The following is a 23184-nucleotide window of genomic DNA, read 5'->3' as shown; positions in this document are numbered from 1 at the left end:
CCCGCCGCCGCCATCGCCTCCCCTCACGCCAGGCTCCCCCCGCCCCTCAGTGGTTCCTCCCGCCCCTCAATGGTTCCGGGGTTCCCCCCCCGGCCCGCGGCGCGGTGGTGGCGGCCGGTGACGCGCGAGCCATGGCGGCCATGGCGGCGCTGCCCCCGGGGCCGCTGTCGCCGCCTGGCGGGGGCGCGGCGGACGCGGCGGGGCCTGAGGGCGCCGAGGGCCTGTTCGTGCTGCTGGGCGCGGGGCTCGCCGCCGCCAGCCACCCCCTGCTCTACGTCAAGCTGCTTGTGCAGGTCCGCTTTGGGGGGGGGACGGTGTGGTGTGTAACGGGAGGGGTGAATCCGGGATAACGGGAGGATTTGTGGATAGTGCTCCTATAGAGGCCTCCGTGCGCTGGGGGGGTCACTGTTTGTGCTGCCCTACCCGGTATAACGGGGTCTCCTGTGCGGTGGGGGCACCTATAGGATGGGGAGCACCTATAGGACGGGGGGACCTCAATGTAATTAACGGGGTGGGGTCCCTGTGGGTAACGGGGCATCGGGACCTCGGTGTAATTAATGGGATGGGGTCCCAGTGGGTAACGGGGCATCGAGACCTCGGTGTAATTAATGGGATGGGGTCCCTGTGGGTAACGGGGGATCGGGACCTCGGTGTAATTAATGGGGTCGGGTCCCTGTGGGTAACGGGGGATCGGGACCCCGGTGTAATCAATGGGGTGGGGTCCCTGTGGGTAACGGGGCATCGGGACCCCGGTGTAATTAATGGGGTCAGGTCTCTGTGGGTAACGGAGCATCGGGACCCCGGTGTAATTAATGGGATGGGGTCCCAGTGGGTAACGGGGCATCGGGACCTCGGTGTAATTAATGGGATGGGGTCCCTGTGGGTAACGGGGCATCGGGACCTCGGTGTAATTAATTGGGTGGGGTCCCTGTGGGTAACGGGGGATCGGGACCTCGGTGTAATTAATTGGGTGGGGTCCCTGTGGGTAACGGGGGATTGGGACCCCACTATAACGGGAGGAGATGTATTGGATTTCCATGGGGGCACTGGATTCGTGCAGTGCCCCCATAGAAACCCTCATGTGCTAGGGTTATATACACAGTATGTGCAGCCCCCCGTTACAGTGAGACCCCCTGTGCAATGGGGGTATCTACAGAATGGGGGGCACCTATAGAATGGGGGACCCCTGTGTGGGATGGGGGATTGAGACCCCACTGTCACAGGTGGGAGTGGATTCCTGGTTCGTGCCACTGTGGAGGACTCCCTGCCCTGGGGGGTCACTGTACATGCAGCCCCCCCATTATGAGGGACCCCCTGAGCACTTACAGAATGAGGGACCTGTGGGTAATGGAATGCCCCATATGTAAGGGAATGGGGTCCCCTATACACTGGTGGACCCATATAAAAATGGGGTCCCATATAATAGCAGGGTGAGGATGCCTTCTACAATAGGGGCACCATGTATAGGGAATAGGGGACACCATACAGTGGGGGCTCCTTTGTAGTGGGGCATTGGGATCCCTCCTATGACAGGGAATGGGGACACCCAGCAATCTGGGAACCCCTATAAAATTACCCCTCTGCCATGGGGCCTCCCATATAAGAAGGGATAGGAAACCTCAAAACCCTCTCAGTAACAGGGAGCTCCTAAAATTGGAGGGTGGAGGACCCTCTGTAACCTAGGCACCCCATAAGAAGGGGAAAGGAGTGTCTGAGAGTGATGGGGGGATACTGGGATCAGTCCTGTTCATCCCAGGGACTTTGGGAACACCAGAACAGAGATCTGCTCACGAGCTTTCTCTCTCAGGTTGGCCATGAGCCACTACCTCCAACCATTGGCAGAAATGTGCTGGGGAGGAAGGTCCTGTACCTGCCTGGCTTCTTCACCTACGGTGAGTGACTGTCCCTCCCTGCCAGCACGAGGTCCTGTCCTCCTGGAGTCAGGGCTGGGAGCAGCCAGGCAGCCTGAGCTGACCCCAGCAGCACTCCCACATCCCCTTGGGATCATCCTGAGGCTCCAGTGAGGCATAAACCACCACAACTCCTTGCAAGGCTGTCACATTCATGTACCTCTTGCTGGGGGTGTTGGTGCTGCATCGTGTTCCTGTGGCACATTGCTCTGGGTTTGCACCATGGTGGAGGGGTTTGGGGGCTTGTAGGTGCTGTAGGTTTGTTGCAGGAGGTTTTTGTGTGTTTTGGAGGTTGCAAAATACTTTCCTTCTGCTCCAAAACAGCCCTGGAATAACCTGCCCCCTGCCCTGCTCATTTGTGTTATAGATGGAGCCCTAAAAAGGGACAGAAATACCAAGAAAAGGGCAGGTAATATATTTAGAAGGAAAGAAAATCAGTAATTTCCTCTTTTGTGGGTGGAGCAGCATGGGAGAGGTGGGTGAATACTTTGTGACCTGCTGTCACAGCAGGTTTTCTGTGTGGAAGGGGAATGCACTGTCCTGGCAGCTGAGCTGGGCCAATCCCAAAATCTGCCAGTGGTGCCCATGGGGTGGAACCAGCACAGGAGCAGGATGAGAGCCCTGGAAGCCCATCCTGGGACACCCAGGGCTGGAAATGCTCCAGTGCTGCCCTTTGGAAGATGCAGTTTCCAGAGATATGGGCAGTGTTGGGTGATGGAGAGGTGCAGAGCCTGCCTGGCTTTGTTTGAACAGCACAGAACAGGGACAGGAGCAGTCAGTAGCCACCAGCACACAGTGGGTTCTATCCAACCTTGTTATATGTGGGAGAAATGGGATCTCTGGGCTTTTTTTGCAACTGGAGACCTGAGGAAGTTTGCCTGGGAGGAGGTGGTGGGGCAGGAACTGAACGTGGGTTTGTGAGATCCATATGACCCCTCCTGGGGTGGAGGGAGGAGGTGACAGCACAGAGCACATGGGATGATCCCCCCTGCCTGGTTCTGTCCAAACTGCCTTGGAGCCCTTTCAGGTGAGCAAAACCATCACAAAGACAAAAAATAGCCCAAAATATTTCAGCTGTCCTTCCAGATTAGCCAGATGGCAGAGTAAGAATTCTTGTCCTCCAGTGAGAAGTTTCTTTAGGACTGTACAATGAGTCACTTACTGTGGGGCCATGGAGTGCTGAGCTGAGCCTGGTGTGGTTTCAGCTGAGCCCTGGGGGTGTTTGGGGTGCTCTCCATGTCCCCTCCCCTGCTGACAGCACCCTGGTGTTGTCCCTCCCAGCCAGACACATCGTGGAAGTGGATGGGAAGAGAGGCCTCTTCCGGGGCCTCACCCCTCGCCTCATCTCAAGCACTTTATCAACCATCACCAGGGGGAGTGTGAAGAAGGTAAAGGTCAGCTTCTCTCCATTAATCACCTGCAGGGGCAGTGCTACTGCAGCAAGAGCTGCACAGGAGGACTGATACATCCATCCTCAAAGCATTTTTTAATTTATAAACCATTTTAATTTGATTTGGCATCCCTGTACCTTGTATCCTCTGTCTGCAGTTTTGTGACTCCTCTATTCCTCTGTTTTACTTTCCATCCTTTCTTCTCCTGTGTTTTTTTCTTGCCTGTTTGTCTTGCCTTTGCATCTGGAGTCTAGAGCACAGTTTTTTGTAGTTTCTCCCATCCTCAGACATTGTGGGTCAGCATCTCCATCAGTTCTGAGCATGTCGCTTCCCTCTCCACTCAGGCTTTTCCACTGGAAGACATGGAGCACGTGTCTAACAAGGATGATGTGAAAACTTCACTTAGGAAAGTGGTCAGAGAGGTGAGAAGTAGATATTGCCCATTCATGAGTGGCTGGGGACATCCCTGGGGACGTGGATGAGATCACTTGGAGAGAAACTGGAGTGAGAAGTTTTGGGGTGAGAAATTTGTGGATTTGTTTGTCTGTCAGTTTAGTGGCCATTCTGTGTCAATCCATTAAATAATTCACAGGAGCAGAGGTTCCCCACAAGAACAGATCTCAAAAGAGAGACCCAAAATGTGTGAGGGAAAGGGAGCAGGGGGAGCACACAGCTTTTCTCACAGTACTTTCTCCTCCCTTCCCAGACATCCCACGAGATGATGATGCAGTGTGTGTCCCGGGTTGTGTCACACCCCCTGCACGGTGAGTCCTGTGCCCTGGCTGGCAGCTCCCTCCAGGCTGGGCATCACCCCAAACCCTGCACACTCAGGGGGATGGTTCTTATACTTCTCTATCATATCAGGCTGATGCTGGGGTTTGCCTTCAGGCACAAACACAGCTGAGCAAGAGTTTCTCTCTTGCCACTCATCCAGGACCTTGTCCTAGAGATCCCATTGGGGTTAGGGCCAGTAGCAGCTTTCCAGTGCCTAAAGGTGCTCCAAGAGAGCTGGAGAGGGACTTTGGACGAGGGCATGGAGGCACAGGACACAGGGAATGGCTTCCCACTGCTGGAGAGCTGGGTTAGATGGGATTTTGGGAATAAATCTTCTCTGTGAGGGTGGGGAGGCCTTGGCACAGAGAAGCTGTGGCTGCCCCATGCCTGGAAGTGTCCAAGGCCAGGCTGGACAGGGCTTGGAGCAGCCTAGGACAGTGGAAGGTGTCCCTGCCTATGCCAGGGAGTTTGGGAAAAGATAGATCTTTTGGAAAAAGTTAGAGACTTGACAGATCCCTTCCAACCCAAACCTCTCTGTGATCCTCTGAAATCCTTCCCACCACTTACAGGCTCAGGAAAGGCCCCAGTTTCTAATGAGTCTTGCAGTGCTGATGACCACTGAGAGGAGCTGGAGATGCTGTGAGTTGAGGGAGAGCAGAAGGGTCATGTTTCATTTCCCTTGACATCCAGTACAACCCAAAGTGGATTTGTTTATCTATCAGCCCTGTGTTTCTTTCCTCCCAGTGATCTCCATGCGCTGCATGGTCCAGTTCGTGGGCCGGGAAGTCAAATACAGGTGAGTGGCAGCACCTGGGGAGGCTCTGGAATGCCAGGTACTGATTCCAGATCAAATATAGGGTGCTCTGGGATGGTCCCTGTGAGTGGGGCATGGCTGTGAGTGGAGCAGGCTGCTCACAACCCTCCACCTCCCAGGGAAGTGGTCTGGAAAAAGCTGCCACATTCCCTTCCATCCACATGGAATAAACACTGCTGGTGGCCTAATGGAACTTAATGGTGCCTCCCATGCCATGGGAATAGGGTTATCCAGGAGGCTTGAGAGGCTGAAAAGTTAATCTGAGCTGTGCTTAGGGTCAGGAGTGCCAGGTACTGACCCCAGATCAAATACAGGATGTTCAGGGATGGTCCCTGTGGGTGGGGCATGGCTGTGAGTGGAGCAGGCTGCTCACAACCCAGGGAAGTGGTCTGGAAGAAGCCACCACATTCCCTTCTCCATCCACATGGAATAAACACTGCTGGTGGCCTCATGGAACTTAATGGTGCCTCCCATGCCATGGGAATAGGGTTATCCAGGAGCCTTGAGAGGCTGAAAAGTGAATCTGAGCTGTGCTTAGAGGGTGGGTGAATGGGGCTTGAAGGGATGTGGAAGGCTGGGCTCTGTCCCTGATGTGCCTCTGTTCCACCTTGTGCCTCTTTGGGGCTGTATCACCCCTTGCTGAGTCTCCTTGCTTTTTCCTTTGCCTATTAATGGAAAGGGAAGGCAGCAGGGAGGCAGAGTGGGTAACACAAAGCTTTGCTGCAGCCCTGCTTAGTCTGTAAAATTTTTCCAGGCCTTTTGCAGTACCAGCTGCCTCTCTGCAGGGCAGAACTGCCTGTGGAGCAATGTGGAGGCACACTAGACAGGATTGCAGCCAGCCCACAACAGCCAGCTCGAGTTCCCAAAGGCAGACAGGGTTCTTGGGCTTAGAATCATCCAAATCAACCCTTATCACACAACCCCTGTACCCACTCACAAAGCCTCACAGAGCTCCTGTGCCTTCAGCACTGGACAGTTGTGTGCAGCTTGTTCTGCTGGTGTCACTGCAGACTGGCAGAGCACAGACACGACCTTCCTTTCCTCAAACCCGCCTGGTGTGAGGAGAACAGGCAGAACGAGCTGCTGGAATGATGGTTGAGGGCTGCAGGATGCATGTGAAGCTGCACAGGGCAGAGGTGGAACCACTCTGCACACTCACAGCTCTTTTCCTTTCTTGGCAGCGGTGTGTTCAGTGCCATTGGCAGGATATTTAAGGAAGAAGGGATCCTGGGATTCTTTGTGTAAGTGAATTGTTGTTTAAATACCTTCTCCCATAGCCTGAAGGCACTGATGGCTGTGCTGGCAGCTCTGCCACCCCCACCTGGAGTCACACTGAGCTGAAACCTTGTCTGACCAAGGGACTCCCACAGTTAAATCTGTGCCTTTGACAGCACTCCAGGTTGACCATTAAGTTTGCCCCAGATCTTATCTTCAATCAAACCTTCAGAGCCCAGAGCAAGCTGTGTTTTTTCTTATCTTTCTTTTTCCCTTGGTGCTTCTTTGTGTTTCAGTGAAGGGCCATTTAAAGCATTGTTTGTGCAACAGGCCCCAAGATCAAGTGCAACAATAAGTTCCCTTGTTGAAATGAAAGCCAGGCCCTGGATAAGCAGCAAATTGCTCTGCAGAGCGCCGTGGGTGCTTGTAATGAGCAGGTTTACCTGTGTGGCTGGAGTGTGGTGGTGCCTGGACCAGGAGGAGCTGAAAGATGTTTCCAGCTGCTTTCAGAGCCTGGCAAATTGGTGCATCACTGAAATGGAAGTTTAGTGGACACCTTTTTGCTTGAACCCTTAATTAATGCTTCCTGCCTTTCTTTTTCACATCTACATAAAACAGAACCACCTGCTGTCTCTGCTCGGGGTGGGGAGATAACTCAATTTATTATGTCAATAATAGTAAAGGCAGCTCTGGAATTTCAGTAGGGGTTTCCAGGATGCCTTTGGCTCTGCACTCACAAAATATGGGCCTCCAGATGAAACCTGAATGCATGAGGAAGAGGGAAAGAATCACAAGGGGTCTCACCCTGTCCTTCCCCAAGGGGAAATGGCCAGGGATCTGCACCCATTGAGGGTCACTGCTTCTTCCTTTGGCAGCCCACAGCTTCTCAGCTGAGCTGTGCAGCTCCAAATCTGCTCCACTAAATACAGGATGGTCCCTGTGAGTGGGGCATGGCTGGAGCAGGCTGCTCACAGCCCTCCACCTCCCAGGGAAGTGATTTTTGAAAGAAGCCACCACATTCCCTTCCATCCACATAAAATAAACACTGCTGGTGGCCTAATGAAACTTAATGGTTCTCAGGAAAGGCTTTAACACAACCCCAATTGTCTCAGGAGGGCTCTGAAGATCTACATGCTCTACAACCCTGTTAGGAAATCCCACTGCTGTGAGGGGAGCTCAAACTGCATCTGAAGGGCCAAACTGCTGATTTTCTCCTCTGAGCCCTGGTGCAATTCCAGCACATCCACTGCCCTAAAATCATGGCAGGGCACTTGTTTCTCATGGCCTTATAACAGTGGCACACACTCTCTGAGTCTCTCTCTCACACTCTCTGGGTGTGTGCCTGGCTGGAGATAGAGGCTTTGCAAGGATGGGTTTATCTCCCTTCCCCTCATATCTGCAGCAGGCTCCTGCCAGCCCAGGGAGGTGTTCCCTGAGCTCCAAAGCTGCTGGGCATGGTCAGTTCAAGCTTGGCTTGTCCCAGGTCCCTTGCACTGGGGTTTCTGCTGTTGGGTCACATTGTTGTACATCATTGAGGCTTCCTCCTCTGCCTGCTGCTGTTCCAGCTTTTCATCATCTTCCAAAGATATTCCCAGTTCAGATCTTGGACATCTCAGCAGGTGTGAGAATTGCAGCACTCACTTTTTTTATGTCAATAGTAGTAAAGGCAGTGCTGGAATTCCAGGAGGGGTTTTCAGGGCTGATGCCTTTGGCTTGTTGGCTTTTTTTAGTTGTTTTCTGCAGCTCTCAGACCCCTGGTTTCCAGTCATCAGCTCAGGGCCAGCAGCTGTCATTACTTTGGAGGGGAGAAAGGGATGGGATCCTTATTGGAAGTGGAATAAACAGTCTGACTCCCTCTCAACAGTTGGGTGAGGTTTTCCTTCTGGGGCTGCCCTGGCCCAGCCCTTTGCTTCTGGAATTTATTAGGCTCTGTTGTATCTGCAGCAGCTCAGGAGCTTCAGACTTAACTTTGAGTTAGAGAAAAGATGGATTTTTTACAAAGGCTGAAAGCCAAACACAAAGCAGAACATCTCTTTGGGGCCAGAGAGCTTTGATTTCTTTGTCCTGTCTGCTGCTCTCATGTATCACATCTTTGAAGCCAGGGAATTTTCTGCTGAAGGTTTCTGCTGTGCCTGGCCCCTGAGACCTCAGCTGCATCCCCAGGGCTGCTGGGGCCTTAACAATGCTCAGGTTGTTCCCAAAACCAGTCCCAGCTGCTGCTTTGGTGCTGCAGCAACCACAGCAGGAAACAAACTGGTGCTTTGCTCTGAGGAGGCAGCATGGTGGTGTTTGGAAAGAAACAAAAGACTCAGATTAACGTGCCTGGAGGGGGCTCTTTGCAGCTCAGCAAACACTCCTGTGGCTCTTGACAGGCTTCTTTTCAGAGCTGACCACATCTGCTGGTGAAACTCAGGTTTGACACACACCTGGATCCTTTTGCAGTGGAACAACCCCTGCAAAAGCAGGAAACCCTGCACTGCTGCAGCAGAGAAAACTGGAGAAACCCTCTGGAATATTTTGTTAAAGTTTTAGTGCTGTTATCTGCGAAAACTGGCAGTGCTGGTGCTGCTGGGAGCTCCAGTGTGTCAGTGGGAGGCATTAACCAAAGAACTCTGCTCCTGGGGGCAGCAGGGACTGGGAAAAATCAGTGTCCCCCAGTTACTCCCATTTCTCAGTGGAGCAGGTTGTGCAGGAATAACCCCTCTCATTTTGATTTCTAAAAGGAGAGAGATTCCACAAAGAGATTAACTTCTCATTGTGCATCCAAAAGAGCATCTTCAGAAATGGAAACCACTTCATCTGTGTCTCACTTGGGTTTCTCAGCAGGAGCTGGGCCAAGAAGATTTGGGATGGAACAAGGGGAATTGAATCATGCCCAAAAAAATCCCCCAAAAAATTCAGCCAGAGCAGCACGTGTAGTACCAAGTTTGAAGGCTGAGAGAGCTCTTCCCTGAAGTTTCCCTTTTCACTTCCTCCCAAAGTAGAAATTCCATTAGGGGGGAGTGGAGTTCCTCTGAGCTGGTGGAGGGAAGGAGGGCTGGGCATCTCAGGAGGTGCCACTGGGACCCTCCTGCACCTCACACCCTCTTTTTGCCCTTGCAGTGGGTTAGTCCCTCACGTCCTGGGGGATGTCATCTTCCTCTGGTGCTGCAATCTCCTGGCTCACTTCATCAACACCTACGCTGTGGACGACAACGTGAGTGGAAGTGCCCGAGGGAGGGCTTGGGGCTGGAGCAAGCAGCTGCAGTGGAGAGGGATTCCTGGGGAGCAGGGGCTGACTTAGTACAGACCCCAGGCTTTGGGGACATCCCTGTGAGAGTGCTGGGGGCTCTGTGTCTGCTCAGAGCTGTGCTTCAACTTTGGGTGATCACAGTTTGCACTTTGGGGGATCACAGTTCCCCAAATGCCTTCCCAGACTCTCAGCTGGAATGCAGCTGCTCTCTGTTGCTTTCTGCCTCCTCCCCTGCCCCTCACCTCAGGCTCAGGGGGTGTCACACAGTGACAGTGCCAGCCTGGTGTCATCCCCTGCTCCACAACGCCTTTGGTTTCTCTCTGCAGTTCAGCCAGGCCTCGGTGATCCGGAGCTACACCAAGTTTGTGATGGGGGTATGTAGGAGCTGCTGTGTCCTTTCCCCTCCTCCTGCCACCTCTGGGCTCAGAGCTCCTGCCCTGGGGACACAGGCTGCTCTGTACATGACATCACTTATCCAAGGATAATTCTGCTAACGTGCAAAAGCTGGAAATAGCATTTTTGACATGGGGAGCTTTAGAGAGGCTGCTGCTTTTCTGTGCTTTCAGATCGCTGTGAGCATGCTGACCTACCCGTTCCTTCTCGTGGGAGATCTCATGGCAGTGAACAACTGCGGGTATGTCCTTCACACTGAGATCTAAAGCTTTTCTTTTCCTTTCTTGCAGCCCCTTGTTGTCTGAATGGGCTGCTAACGACCGTAAAGCTTTCCTCCAGCCCCGTAAACTCTGTGGCACCTCGCAGAGCTGGCTCGTTTCCTCTCCCAGGTTGCTTATAATTTTAGATCAGAGGGCACAGACACGAGCAGCAGAAAAGCTCAGGTGGTGAGAAATCGGGAGAGTTGTGGTGGTCTGAGCTGAGCAGGAGGCACAGGGATCAAAGGGACAGTGCTGGCTCCAGGGAGCAGCACGAGGGAAGCAGAGCTCTTATGGCAGCAGACAGGAGCAGGACCAAGCTTGCCTTCCCAATCGCACTGCTGCAAGTCTTCTGCATTTTTTTTTGCTCATGGGAACGGGATCCGAGTCTGGTGCCGTGTTTTCTCAGTATCTGCTGGCTTTTGAAAGTGTAGATACGGTCCTGGACTCTCAAAGTCTCCAGGTAACGCTCCTTGTTTGTGCACTCCAGGGGTAATTAAATTACAGATCTGCTGCATTGTAAATAACGAGCTGTCACTTGGCTGCCAGCCCGGTGTGGACACTGTCCCCGTGTCCTCGTTCACACCTCCTGCTGCTCTTTTGTTACCTGTGCGGGTAAGGTGACACATCCACCTCAGCCGTTCCCTGTTGCCGTGCAGGTTGCGCGCCGGCCTCCCTCCCTACGCTCCTGCCTTTGCATCCTGGATCCACTGCTGGAGGTACCTCAGTGCTCAGGTGAGGGAGCAGGGCACACACGGGCCTTTGGGCTCCCTCTGCTCCTTTCCCAAGTCTCCAGCGTTCCCCAAAAGTGCCTGTGCTGCATCCTTGCTGTGCTCTGTAACCTGCTTCTGTCCCTCCAGTTGTGGCACTGGTACCAGCCTGGCAGTGCTGCTGTGCTCTGTAGCCTGCTTCTATCCCTCCAGTTGTGGCACTGGTACCACACTGGCAGTGCTGCATCCTTGCCATGCTCTGTAACCTGCTTCTGTCCCTCCAGTTGTGACACTGGTACCAGCATGGCAGTGCTGTATCCTTGCCATGCTCTGTAGCCTGCTTCTATCCCTCCAGTTGTGGCACAGATACGAGCCTGGCAGTGCTGCTGTGCTCTGTAACCTGCTTCTGTCCCTCCAGTTGTGGCACAGATACCAGCCTGGCAGTGCTGCTGTGCTCTGTAACCTGCTTTTGTCCCTCCAGTTGTGACACGGGTACCAGCCTGGCAGTGCTGCATCCTTGCTGTGCTCTGTAGCCTGCTTCTATCCCTCCAGTTGTGGCACTGGTACCACCCTGGCAGTGCTGCATCCTTGCCATGCTCTGTAGCCTGCTTCTATCCTTCCAGTTGTGGCACAGATACCAGCCTGGCAGTGCTGCTGTGCTCTAACCTGCTTCTGTCCCTCCAGTTGTGGCACTGGTACCACCCTGGCAGTGCTGCTGTGCTCTGTAGCCTGCTTTTGTCCCTCCAGTTGTGGCACAGATACCAGCCTGGCAGTGCTGCTGTTCCCCTTGCACACCCCAAGCTTGCAGCCTGTGAGCTTCTATCCCGTGCATTTCACACAGCAGAGTCTGTGCCCCTCTGCATGTCGCCCCTGGAGGAAATGCTCACCTCAGCACCCACAGGGCTGGAACCTCACTTTGCCCAGCCTTGCAGCCCTGCCATGGGCATGGAGTGGGGCCCTGCTGAAGCAGCTGCAGCTCCCTGGGCAGGTCTGAGGCTGCCCTGACCCCGGGCTCTCCTCCTCAGGGGCAGCTGTTCCGTGGCTCCAGCCTCCTGTTCCGCAGGGCGCCCATCCCAGCCTCCTTCCCCATGGACTGACGCCTCGGCAGGGACAGCTCACCAGCCTGGACTCCTCAAGAAACCCCCAGCTTGTTTCGATATCTGTACATTTCTATTTTCTGATCCAAAGTCCATGGTGCCAGAACTGACACCTCCTCCAGCAAGACCAGGAACAGACTTCTGGACATCTGGCTCAGGCTCCAGCTGCACCAAAGCTCCATCCTCGTGGCTGTCTCAACTGGGGTGTATAGCAGAGAGAGCAGAAAGCTGTTGTCTCTTTAGTCCAGGCTGTAGCTCTGGAGTTGCTGGGGAAGTTCAGGAATCCAGAAAATGCCCAGGTACTAAAGGAGCCAGCCATGAGCTGCAGGGACAAAAGACTGCTTTGTTCTGCCTGAGCTGATAAGCAGCAGGAGATCCAAGGTCACCTCCCTGGGAAGGTTATGCCAGGTGACAGCTCCTGCCTCATCCTTTCTGGAGAGAGCACCTTGGCCTGGCAGGTGGCTCATCCTGGGCAAGATCAACCTGGCATCCATATTCAAGGTTTGAGGGTACCTGATCACCCAGGAACATCCCACCTCCCACGGGCATGAAAATGAAATTATAGGATCAAAACAGGGAAGGGAAACAGATCCCACTGCAAAGAACAGCAGAGTCCCAAAGAGACAGGTCCAGCCCAGCTCAGGGCAGTGATGGGATGTGGACACTGAAGAGAGCCCTTGGGAAGGGACATGTGGTGCTGCTTTGGGCAGGATTTCAGTCATGGAATGGGCTGTGTTGGGTACAGGCAGCAGGGCTGTGGGCTGGGCAGGCAGCCTGCACACAGTGGGTGCTGGGTTGGACTGGCTTGGCTGCACTGAGGGGCATCTCCCAGCTCCTGTTGCTGATGGAAATGGAGCTGCTGGGATCTGAGAGCTGCTCACAAAGGGCTCTCCTGCAGCAGGGGCAGCCATCCAGGGCTGTCTGCAATGAAGGCATGCACCTTGAGCTGGCCAAAGGCTGCTGAGGCATCAGAGTTGAAGGCTCCTGGTGTCAGTGGAGCATGGCTCTGTGTGTAGCAGAGCTCACCAGGGCAGGATTGATGCTCAGCTCCCCAGACAAGACTTTCTTTGCACCAGTCTGTGCTGTGATGGCAGCCAGGCAGATTTCCCCCATTTCACTTCCCCACAAAGCAGTCTTTTGCACAGAGGTGGTGCTGCCCTCCTGGGAAGAGGTTTAGCAATGCTTGAGCAGGTTCCCATGTGGGGTCACATCTCATCCTGGTCCTCTGGGGACCTGCCATCACAGGGGGCTTTTCTCCAGCAGGCAGGGTCGATGCACACCCCTGGCAGGGTTGCAGGACAGTGCTGGTGTGTGTGCAGGGTTGCAGGACAGTGCTGGTGTGTGTGCAGGCTTGCAGGACAGTGCTGGTGTGTGCAGGGAGTGGCAGCCCCCACCCAGCTCCCTTCAGTGTGGTGAAGTCAGTCCTGTCTGTCCTCCCTCGCTCCCAGTTTGTGTTACAGTTAAATAATGCATGGACCTGTTCCCTAACACCACAGATGATTTCAAAGAGGATTTAATTATGCTCCAAAATACAGTTATAAAACAACTATTGGGTGGTTTGGTTTTTTGGGTTTTTTTCTGTGATTTTTTTTGTGTGATTTTTTTTCCCCTTGTATAATGTATTCCCTCAGGGAAAGTTTCTGTTTAAGACAGGCACTTCCTTTGGTCTTCTCTACAAATCAGGGGCTAAACCAGCTGTTTAAAATTCAGATTCCCCCCTGATTTTCCTCACCTCCATGGGAAGTGGGCATATTTAGGCTGAGCAAACTGCAATGAGGGTGGAGGCAGCAGAGGGCTTGGCTGCTTGAAGCAATATATTTGAAATTAGGTTTTTGGAGTTAAAATTGACCCTGAGGTCTTCTGGAAAGTGGCGATGGAGACCCTTTGCTGCTCTCAGACTGGTGAGGTGGGCTCAGCCATTCCATCTTCCCCCTCACAGCTCCATCCTTCCCTTTAACCACCTTGTTTTATGACCTGCTCCCACACAGGGCATTGCACCTGCCAGGTCACACAGCACCTGCTCAGGAACCTTTGCCCTCCAAATTAAAGCCACCTTCTGCTGCTCACATGCCTGTCAAACCTCCTGCAGCCTCTGCACAGCCTGACTGCAGCCCCTGCAGGGAAAAGTGCTATTTCCTGTCCTTTGAGGGGTTTACCTAAGGAATTTACCTAAGGGATTTACCTAAAGCTGCACCAGTGGATGCATCCTGCCAGTAATTTCTGCCCAGTTCATCAGGGCCCACAAACTTGGCTGAAAACCCAACAGTTGACTGTAGGTTTTGCTCAATTTAAATGAAAACCAGGTTTCAAAGCTTTCACTGCACTGCCTTACTTTGAAGCAAGGGGCTGCCATTCTTAGGATGATTGAATATTTCCTCACCTCCTCTTTCTATCCCCTATTCTTCTTGTCCTGTCCTTCATTTGAGAGGCCTCAGGACAATTTTTATTTGAGGGACAACAAGGACAAATGTCTACACAAAAAGCAGGCAAGGAGACAACCCAAACACTGGCTGGGCATCCCTCTCCCTTAAATTGCTGTCCATTAGTCAGTGCTTGGCCCTGCAGCTGGTGCTCAGGTGAAGGGAATGGGGCCCCATTCCCACAGGAGAGGGGATCCAGGGTGGAACATGTGGTTGGGAGAACAAATGAAGGGGTGGAGGAGGAGGTTTGGGTCTGGCGCCCAGGATGGAGCCGGGGGTTTGTCCTCCTGTCTGCCCAGGAAGCAGCCTCTGGTTTAAATATTGACTCTCCCTCCTGCACAAAGCCAGGCTGGGTGGGGATTGCTGCTGTTCTGTGCCCACACCGTTTATCAGCCTCCAGTGGAGAGCTGAGATTGCTGGGACTTTGGCCTCATCTGCTCCCAGCTGCCTGGGGGAGAAGGGAGGCAGCGACAGCAGCCAGGAGAGGGAATCTCAGGTCAAGGCTGGTCTGTGTCTCCGCTGGGCATGGATGCTCGAGTCTGGCAGGATCTGGAAAGCAGCAAGATGAGCCTTTGTGCCCAGGGAAGTGCAGCTGAGCTCAGAGCCAATGTTCCATCCTCTCCTTTCCCCTGCAGAGCCGTCCTGCTGGAGACCCTTCAGTTCAGTCCAAACCCCCTCCTGGCCGTGCCGCTCTCCTGCCCTGGAGCCGGGAGGGAACATCCCAGAGAGCCCTCCTGATGCCTGGATGGTGCCTGGTGTCTCCCTGGTGTCTGGTCAGTGGGAAGGGCAGGGGCTGCCAGCCTTCCCTCCCCTGCAGCCATGGAGGGCCCCATCTTGCAGCCACGCATGAGGAAGTGCCCTGTGGCACAGCTGCCCTCGATAACGCTGTTTGCTCTGTTCTCCCGCAGCGCCGAGCTCCACGTAGGCAAATAATTCCTTAAAAAAAAATATATATATATATGTAAAAAAATAATAACCCTCACCGAGGAGATCCTGCTGCCAGGGTGGTGGGGCTGGCTGGTGCCAGGAAATGCTCAGGGTGGGGACTTGGACTGGACCAGCAGCGTGGTGGCCCTGGACCTGTCCCTGTCTTCACACAGCCCCATCCCCTGGGATGGCCTTCATTTGAAATAGGGGATTACAGAGGAGCCAGGTCCTCGTGGATTCCCCCCTGGATAAGGGAAATCCCGTCTGGAAACAAGGAGAAGAGGCCACAAAGAGCACAGGAGCAAAGCTCGGCACAGCCGCCTGACCTGCCATGCTGACAGGGACAGCCCCGTCCATCACTCACGGCTGGTAAGAGGATGGGAACGAGGTGGGAAAGCTGCTTTCCATGCTCCTGCTTGCCTGCTGTGGGTTTTTTAGGGTAAACTCCCTCAAATCCCCCTAAACTGAGCTGCTCTGTTCCCTCCTGGGCAGTGCTCCCAGGGGGAGCTGGTGATGTTTCATCCCACCCTGAGGGGATCTGAGTCTTTTGGGGAAGAGGTGGCAGCACAAAGTCAGCACAAGGTCAGACTCCTTTCCCTGCAGCCACCGTGACCCCTGCACACCTCCCGTGGCACTCGCAACGTGCCGGCACTTACAACTCCCCATCCCAGGGGAGAAACACAAGGGGAAAAGTCTCCCCAGCTTTAAACTTGTCCCTTCTCCCCCTGCTGTGACCCCAGGCCGGGCAGGCGTGGCGAGGGTGGGCATTGCCGTGGCTGCGGCCCTGGCTCGAGGCGCTGCCCCTCGCTGCAGACATGTGAACGCTCCCATCCCTCAGAATGGAGTTTCTCCCTCCCTGAAAAGCCGCCTGCGCTCTGCGGCCGGGCGGCTCTTGTCAGGCTGCCAGAGGAGGCCGGAGCAGCGTCACATGCAGCAAAGTTTTACAAGGCGAGAGAGCGTCTGGGGAGAGGGACGGGAGAGGGACCGACCGCCGCACGCACACACTCGGACGCGCACGCGGAGAAACCTCCTCCAGCTCTCATCCCAACGCTGATTTTTTTTCTTCCCTCCTTTTTTTTCCTTTTGTTTTTGGAAGAACAAAGACTTTGGGGTGGGTTGGCGCTGTTGTTTTTCCGGGGTTGCTGTCGGTGGATGGGGGGAGGCTGGAGGTGGAGGGGGGCAGACGGTGGCTTGAATGTGAGAAAGTCCCAAATTTCTCTGGCCGAGTTGCCGAGATCATCTGTGCAAAACTTAGAGGAGGAAAGACGGGGGAGGGGGGGGAGAATAATTAAAAAATAAAATATGATGACGTCACTCAGAGCAGGGGTGCCTTCCCTGCTGCCTGTCAGATGCGCCTGAAAAGAACAGGGCAATAAAACAACAGCCGCCTCTGTCTCCCTCGTTAAACACGGCACTAATTGGATGTTAATTTTTCCTTGCTCTTCTCGCTGCTCGATTGTGAGGGCTCTGCCTGGCTCTCCCTCTCCCGCTTCCTTTCTTTCCTGTTGCAATGCTCTTGGCAGCTCTGAGGGACTCCGGACTGTTCGCTCCCCTCCCGCTCGTGGACTGGAATAATTCAGGAGCTGGGAGAATTAAAAAAGACGAGGCGCGGGGGCGAACGGTTCAGAAACGGGGCGGGCGTGATGGATTTTGAGAGCTACGCTAATCTCCCCGTTTCCCGTGCATTGTCCTACCGACTTGGAGCTATTCTCTTCCCATTTGATTTCTCTTCCCTTCCTTTCCCTTCGCGTTGGGTTTGGACTGCAGGGCAAAAATATATGTTTCAAAAAAAAAAAAGGCATTAAAAAAAGGGAAAAAGGCAGGAAAAAATAGAAAAAAGACTAAAAAAAAGGGGGAAAAAAGAAGAAAAAAGCCAAAAAAAAAAAAAAAAGAGGAAAAGAAAAAAAGCCTGGTTCAATGACGACAAACCCCCAAACCTCCTCCCAGCTCCCCCCGTCTCGCCGCGCTGCCTAACCCCTGCGTGGAAACAGGCGTTTTAGGGAGCCAGAGCAGGAAGTTCTTGTTCTCTGTCTTGCCCAGGTCATCCTTCCAGGGTATGTGAGCAAGGGCGGTGGGCACGAGGGCTCAGTGGGCGCCCAGCAGCCGTCGGCCGCCACCCACGCTACCCCCGGCCAACGAGGCGGGTGAGCAGCGCAGGGGGAACGGGGGCCGGGTGGTGTTTTGGGGGACGCAAGAGGGGCCCAAGGGACAGGATGGGTGGGGGAGCGGAGGGGAGGGAGCAGGAGGCGGAGGTGGGGGGAGAGAGCGAGAGCCGGGGAGTAAAGTCCTACCTGGGATCGGTGCCAACTTCCTGCAAAGGGTTACAGACCCGCGGCTTTGAGAGCCCACCAGAGGCGAGTGCGCTCTTGTCACGGTTCCAAGGCGAGATGAAGGCAGCGGGAACAGGTACAGCAGATGCCGAGTGGCCTCGTTTGCCCGCCGAGCGGGGCTTCGGCTCGATTTAAGCCTTGCTGACGAGGAGCCTTCGGTGCTCCCGCCGGCGGGGGCCTCGCCATCCCCGCACGAGGCCACCGGGGCTGTCGGGTGCCAAGGGTGGGGTGGGTGGCTCGGTGGCGGGGGGGGTGTGTGTGCATGGCACGGGGGGGCCTCCGCAGCTCGCTCGCCTTCTTGCCGTTTGGATTAACATGCGGAAGATGCGCCTGTCACTTTGCTTACTGTCAGCTCCGGCTCGGGGATGGGTGACGGCTTTGTTCGGTGCAGCCGGGGGAGCCGTGCCAACTCGGACTTGGCAGGCGAAGCCGGGTGGGCAGGGAGAGGGGGACGAGGGAGCGGGAACGGCTGCTGGGGCGGCTGCGGAGGGACGTGGCCGCAGGCCCGCGTCTGAGCACGGCAGCTTTCTGTTGGCGTGCGCCTCCCTCTCCCTCCCTCTCTCCCGCGCTCGCCTGCGCCCAGGCTGGTGCAGACAAAATGAAAACGTGTTTTGTTTTGGTTTTTTGGCATCTCCCCAGCAGAGCTACCAACCCCAGCTGCCCCCCCTCCACTCCCTTTCCCAACCCGCCGTGACTCCCTTTCACAATCGGCACGACCCAGGTGCTTGGGCAGCAACAAAATAAGGCCAAAAAAACCCCCTGGCACCCAAACCACCCCCAATCTGCCACCCTGGGCAACAACTGCTCCCAACCGTCCTCCATGGCGGGTGGGTTGTTGTTTGTATGTACATATATATATTTTGTCCTCTTTTTTTTCTGCCCCCATCGAGTCCCTCTCGCGTTGGGTGTGTGTGTTCCTATTCAAGGACCCACCACCTCCTGTCGTGCTAAAACCAGGAAGGAGGGAGCCAAGGGCTCATTTCTGCCTGGACGCAGGGGCGGCGTGCGAGGGAGACAACGATGGAGGACAAGAGGAGGGAGGAGAGGGATGGGAAGGCGGGAAAAGGAGCATGGGGAGGGCGGAAAAAAAATAATCCACCTCCCCAGGCCTTTTGTTTAACCTGCGTCGATGCAAAGAGGGGTCTTGGGGTTTTTTCCCTCCCCTTGTCCTTTTTTTTTCGCCATGTGCTTGAGCCACATGGGGCGTTTTCGAGCCTGACGGGGCAACTTTCCGGAGCGGGCGGTGTCGGAGGTTGATTTTTTGGGAGGCGACGGGCTCGTCCCGCAGGCGCGCGGCTCCCAGTGCAGGAATTCCTGCCAGCTCGCCTTTGTGCCAGCCTCCCTTGGCCTTGGGTGTCTCGTTCGGATGGAGCCTGGCATCCAGGCACCGCCCATTTCTTGGCATTGAGCTGCGAGGAGAAGGAAAGGGGAGAGAGCGAGCAGAGAGAAGGGAAAAAAAAAAGCTGTCTCACTCAAACTGGCCTTTCTCGGAAAAGGATCCTTCCCTGATGATTGTCCGGATAAGCGGAGCTAAATCCAGCCACTACTCAACAACAAAACCACTCTCTTCCACGGTGCGTCTCTCTTGCTGCCTTGGTACGAAATTGAACCTCACTCTTAATTTTGGTTGCCTTTTTTTTTTTTTTTTGGTCCGTGCGGTTGGGGTTTTTTTTGCCTTTGATTTGAAATAACGTTTTGTTCCTCCAGTTGCTTTGTTGTTGCTGTAACCTGCCTTCTCCCCAAAATCCCTTCCCGCCGAGTCCTCTGACCCTTGGTGCTAAAACACCCGACTTTAATCGGTCTCCTAGAGAGGGATGTGTAGCATAGCAGATAGGCAGGTCCCTACGTGCAGCATTTGGAGCAGAACTGGAGGGTGATTTCTCTCCCTGCCCTCGCCCCAGCACCCGGGACATCCCCAAGAGCCACCCGGAGCTGGGCGTCGTCGCCCGGGTGCCTCTTTAGTTCCCCAGCGGGCACCACCGAGGGGGAGAATGTGTCGAATCATGTCGGATTTGCAATTCAACATGGCAGCCGGAGCAAACGTGGTGGGAGACGCTGGGCACGGGCACTCCCGGCAGCGCCAGCGCTGGGTGGGGGCACGGCAAGAGCGGATGCACGGACAGGGAGGACAGGAGGACAGCGGGGAGGACAGCGGGGCGAGGTCAGAGCAGGAGGATCATTTTATTTCATTTGAAGGGGGTGAGTTCCACCAGGAGCGGTCTGGGAAGGAGGGAACTCAAGCTGCCTGGTTTTGTCAGCATTAACTGTTTAGAAGCTGGCTGGTTCCCCACGCTGGCACGGCGTGCCCGGGCGGGCGCGGGGCCGGGAGATGCCCGGCAGCAGGGCGGGACAGGGCACTATGGAGGCGGCTTTTCCTGGAGCCACGGCGGCCTCGGGGCTGGGCCGGCTGCTGCTGGAGGAGGCCCTGAGAAGGCCCAGGGTGGAGGAAGCGCTGTGAAGGCTCCGGGTGTTCCCAGCCTCTGCTGGACGGAACCCTGTGAAGGCTCAGGGTGTTTTCAGCCTCTCCTGGAGGGAGCCCTGTGAAGGCTCGGGGTGGAGGAAGCCGTGCAAAGGCTTGGGATGTTCCCAGCCTCTGCTGGAGAAAGCCCTGAGAAGGCTCGGGGTGTTCCCAGCCTCTGTGAAGGCTCAGGATGTTCTCAGCCTCTGCTGGAAAAAGCCCTGTGAAGGCTCAGGGTGTTCTCAGCCTCTGTGAAGGCTCAGGGTGTTCCCAGCCTCTGTGAAGGCTCAGGGTGCTCTCAGCCTCTCCTGGAGGGAGCCCTGTGAGGGCTCGGTTCGTTCCCGGGCCCTGCGGCCCCTCCGGCCTCGTGCAGGTTCGCGCCTCGCACCGGGGCGAGGTTTGGCACGGCCGAGGCTCCCTCCGCAGGGTGGCCCAGCCCTACCCGAGCCCAGGGCTTGCCCCAGCGTGGGGGAATATGCCCTCTTTCTGTCAAACTTAATTTAGGCCTGGCTGGGACACAACAAAAGCAGCTTGTTTGCAGGGCAGGGTCCTCCTTCCTGGCTGCCGCGCACTCCGCAGGCGCTCGGAGCCATGGAAGCCGCCCCTCCTCCTTCACCAAATTTTTCCTCCCTGCTCCTCCCCCTTTCTCTGAAAAAAAATCTTTTTTTCAGTGAGCAACGCATGGCCCTACAGTAAAACCTTCAAAGTGGCCACAAAGCACCCAAATGCTGCGGCCCTTCTGTGCCTCTGTGACCCAGCAGCCTGCACTGGCTGTATCAGCCCTGCCCTGGGGACATTCCCAAAACTGCCTCACCCACCAGGATGGTGACAGCTTCACCTCCCAGAGATGGTGTCCTGGGCATTTCACATCTCCTGACCCCGTGGCCTCATGCACCCTGGTTTGGTGGTTGGGATGCTGGGGTCCTGTCCTGGACCTTGCTTGTGCTGTTTCCACAACACCCCACGGCTGGTTTGGCAGCTGAAATCCCCACATTATGGGGGATTCCAGGCATTTGTGGGGTCTGACCCCCAAAATGTCTCCTCAGCAGAGCATGTGGACACAGTGGGTTACATCCAGACCCTTAATTCCAGTGAAAAGGCAGCACAAGTGTTTTACTCATCATTGCAGCTTTTCCTTTGCAGATTATTTATACAAAGAGGGGCTGGGGTGAAACCAGACCTTTCCCAGTTTGTTCCCAATCCCTATTGCTTTCCTGTGAAAATCTGGTGGAGAAAAAATACTAAAAAAAAACCCCAAAACCCCACTGAAGGTCCTGCAAGCAGCCTGAGAGGAAAAAAAGTCTGAACTCAAGGCTCTTCTGACGTGTCCTAAGCAAAACATCTGGCACCCCTGGAAGAGCCATGCAGCCAAGGGACACAGCTGTTTTATTCCACAGCTCACAGCACAACAGGGCTCATGCTTCCAGAACATGGCTCAGCAGAAAGGGTGAATTCTTGAAAGGGGGAGTCAGATCTTTCTGCTGTTTATTGCCTCTGAATCCCCAGTTTGCTCTGAGGCTGCTCTGGTGTGAGCTCTGCTCCATCTCCTGGCAGGAGACCAGGAGCTCTGCTCTGAGGCTGGAGCCTCGTTCAGCTGCTGTAACCCCCAGCAGGCAGCAGAGCCACTCTGGATTTGCACAGACATTCCTCACAGCAGGATCAGGCCCCCAGGTTTCTCGAGGGTGGCTCTGGGTAATTTCCTTTCCTTAAAAGGACCAAGTTTGGCCAAGGCAGAATTTGAATTGTGATTTCCTTTTTTTCTTTTTCCTCTTTTTTTTTTTTTTTTTTTTTTTTTTTTTTTTTTTGTGTGTGTTTTTTTTGTTTTAATCCCCTACAACTCACAGCAAAATTTGTCTTGGTGAGAACTCCTCATTTACAGCTGCAGAAAATGCTGAGCTCTGTGTCTTCACAGGCCAGACCTGAGGGGGAAAGGTTCCCCCATGCTGGACCATCCATGTAAGCAGCTTCACCACTCCAGCAACCACTTCTGGTGGGGAAAGAAGGGGTAAAAGGCAATGAGATTAATTTGACCTCTGTGGGCTCCACCCTCAGCCTTTCCACTAATTGTTCCAAGGGATTTGGGGGTACAAGTTTCATGAGATCCTTACAGAAGCCCATCCAAGGGAGAGCTGATGCTGGCAGGCTCCATGGGGAACACGGTGTCCAAGCATCAATCCCATTTATTTTTCCCCCTGCAGTGTTTTTCTCTCTCTGCCACCTCTCCTCATTTCTCTCTACCTTTTTTCTGTGGTACTGGTTTTTTATGTTGGAGTTGCTCATAGCTACTGTTTAACCTTGGTGAGAACTGGCTGCAGTGAAAGGTGAGGCCTGGGAGGACACAGGAGGTGCCCAGTTTGTTATTGTAGGGCTGCTCATGGGCACTGAGCTGTGCTGTCTGGCTCTGCAGCTGGAAAGCCCATGAGACACACAGGCTTTGGCATGCTAGGGCTGCTCTCCAGATAGTCCTGGCCACAGGAAATGTGAGAGAAATGGCCCAGCAAACACACAACCAACACTGCATGGGGTGAGGTCTGTGCAGTCAGAGGAGTGGGGGCTGTGTTGCTGAGGTGATGGCAGCCAAATGTCACCCTGGGGTGGCTTCACTGAACCTCTCCTGCTCATTCCCACACCAGGGCTTTCCCCCAGCATGGCTTTTCCCCTCTGTGGTTGCTGCCAGCATCCCCATCCTGCTGCCCAAGGGAGGTGGCCGTGCATCCCTGGCTCCTGCAGGGCTGGGCAGGAGGTTTCTCCTCATCTGCAAGACCACTACAAACACTGTGCTTCTTCCTCCTTTCACCTTCCTCCTCTTCCCCCCAGCTTTAGGGCAGCCACAGCCACCTTTATCTCAGTATTAGGTCCATGTGGACTCACAGGATGGTCCATGCTGATGTTTTACTGCCAGGTGTGAAGACCTGGAACAGCTTTGCCAGGCTTGGGAGCTTCTGGGATTGACACCAAGAGTTCAGGTTCTCCCATCCTTCAGTCTGGGTTTGCCTGGCATTGGGCATCAGCTCTGATGAGGGGAAGGGAGGTTGTGGGGCAGCACATGGCAGCCTGGCACACGAGCCAGAGTGAATCTGGATGGGGAGCAGGCCCAAACATGGGAGCATTAATTTAATCAATTTTGACAACAGAAAGGTGAGCTCAGGCTGGTAGTGGAGGTACCCTGGGCGTGCAAGGAGAGAAGCTCCCAAAATCCCAACTCAGAGCAACAAGTTGGGTTATAGAGTTTTCTGAACAGGAAACTCCTCACAGA

The 23184-nt window shown here is 54.7% G+C and overlaps 1 protein-coding gene and 1 long non-coding RNA gene across 2 annotated transcripts; one reads left to right on the top strand and one right to left on the bottom strand.

The window, feature by feature from the left end:
* The first annotated feature begins 131 nt into the window (after window positions 1-131).
* MTCH1 (mitochondrial carrier 1) lies at window positions 132-13339 on the top strand. Its single transcript, XM_058039658.1, has 12 exons — window positions 132-293; window positions 1808-1892; window positions 3192-3298; window positions 3646-3723; window positions 4008-4065; window positions 4820-4871; window positions 6071-6130; window positions 9207-9300; window positions 9663-9710; window positions 9903-9970; window positions 10646-10721; window positions 11722-13339. Exons 1-12 carry the CDS (start codon window positions 132-134, stop codon window positions 11791-11793), a joined length of 960 nt encoding a protein of 319 aa, XP_057895641.1. The 3' UTR covers window positions 11794-13339.
* LOC131092774 (uncharacterized) lies at window positions 13291-17715 on the bottom strand. The gene is made up of 2 exons (XR_009115517.1): window positions 17432-17715; window positions 13291-15149 (listed from the first exon to the last, which is right to left on the bottom strand). It is a non-coding gene; the product is annotated as an uncharacterized LOC131092774 (long non-coding RNA).
* Window positions 17716-23184: the final 5469 nt, after the last annotated feature.

The sequence above is a fragment of the Melospiza georgiana genome, chromosome 23 (assembly GCF_028018845.1).
Source record: "Melospiza georgiana isolate bMelGeo1 chromosome 23, bMelGeo1.pri, whole genome shotgun sequence".
Lineage (NCBI taxonomy): Eukaryota > Metazoa > Chordata > Aves > Passeriformes > Passerellidae > Melospiza > Melospiza georgiana.
Note: the sequence above shows the minus strand (reverse complement) of the source record. Positions and strands in the feature narration are given on the sequence as shown.

What these genes read in the sequence shown, in the direction of transcription:
- MTCH1 (XM_058039658.1), top strand. Translation starts at nt 132, where the DNA reads ATGGCGGCCATGGCGGCGCTGCCCCCGGGGCCGCTGTCGCCGCCTGGC. An exon ending in CCTACGCTGTGGACGACAAC is followed by an intron (nt 9,301 to 9,662) that starts GTGAGTGGAAGT and finishes TTCTCTCTGCAG; the next exon opens with TTCAGCCAGGCCTCGGTGAT. An exon ending in GGAGGTACCTCAGTGCTCAG is followed by an intron (nt 10,722 to 11,721) that starts GTGAGGGAGCAG and finishes TCTCCTCCTCAG; the next exon opens with GGGCAGCTGTTCCGTGGCTC.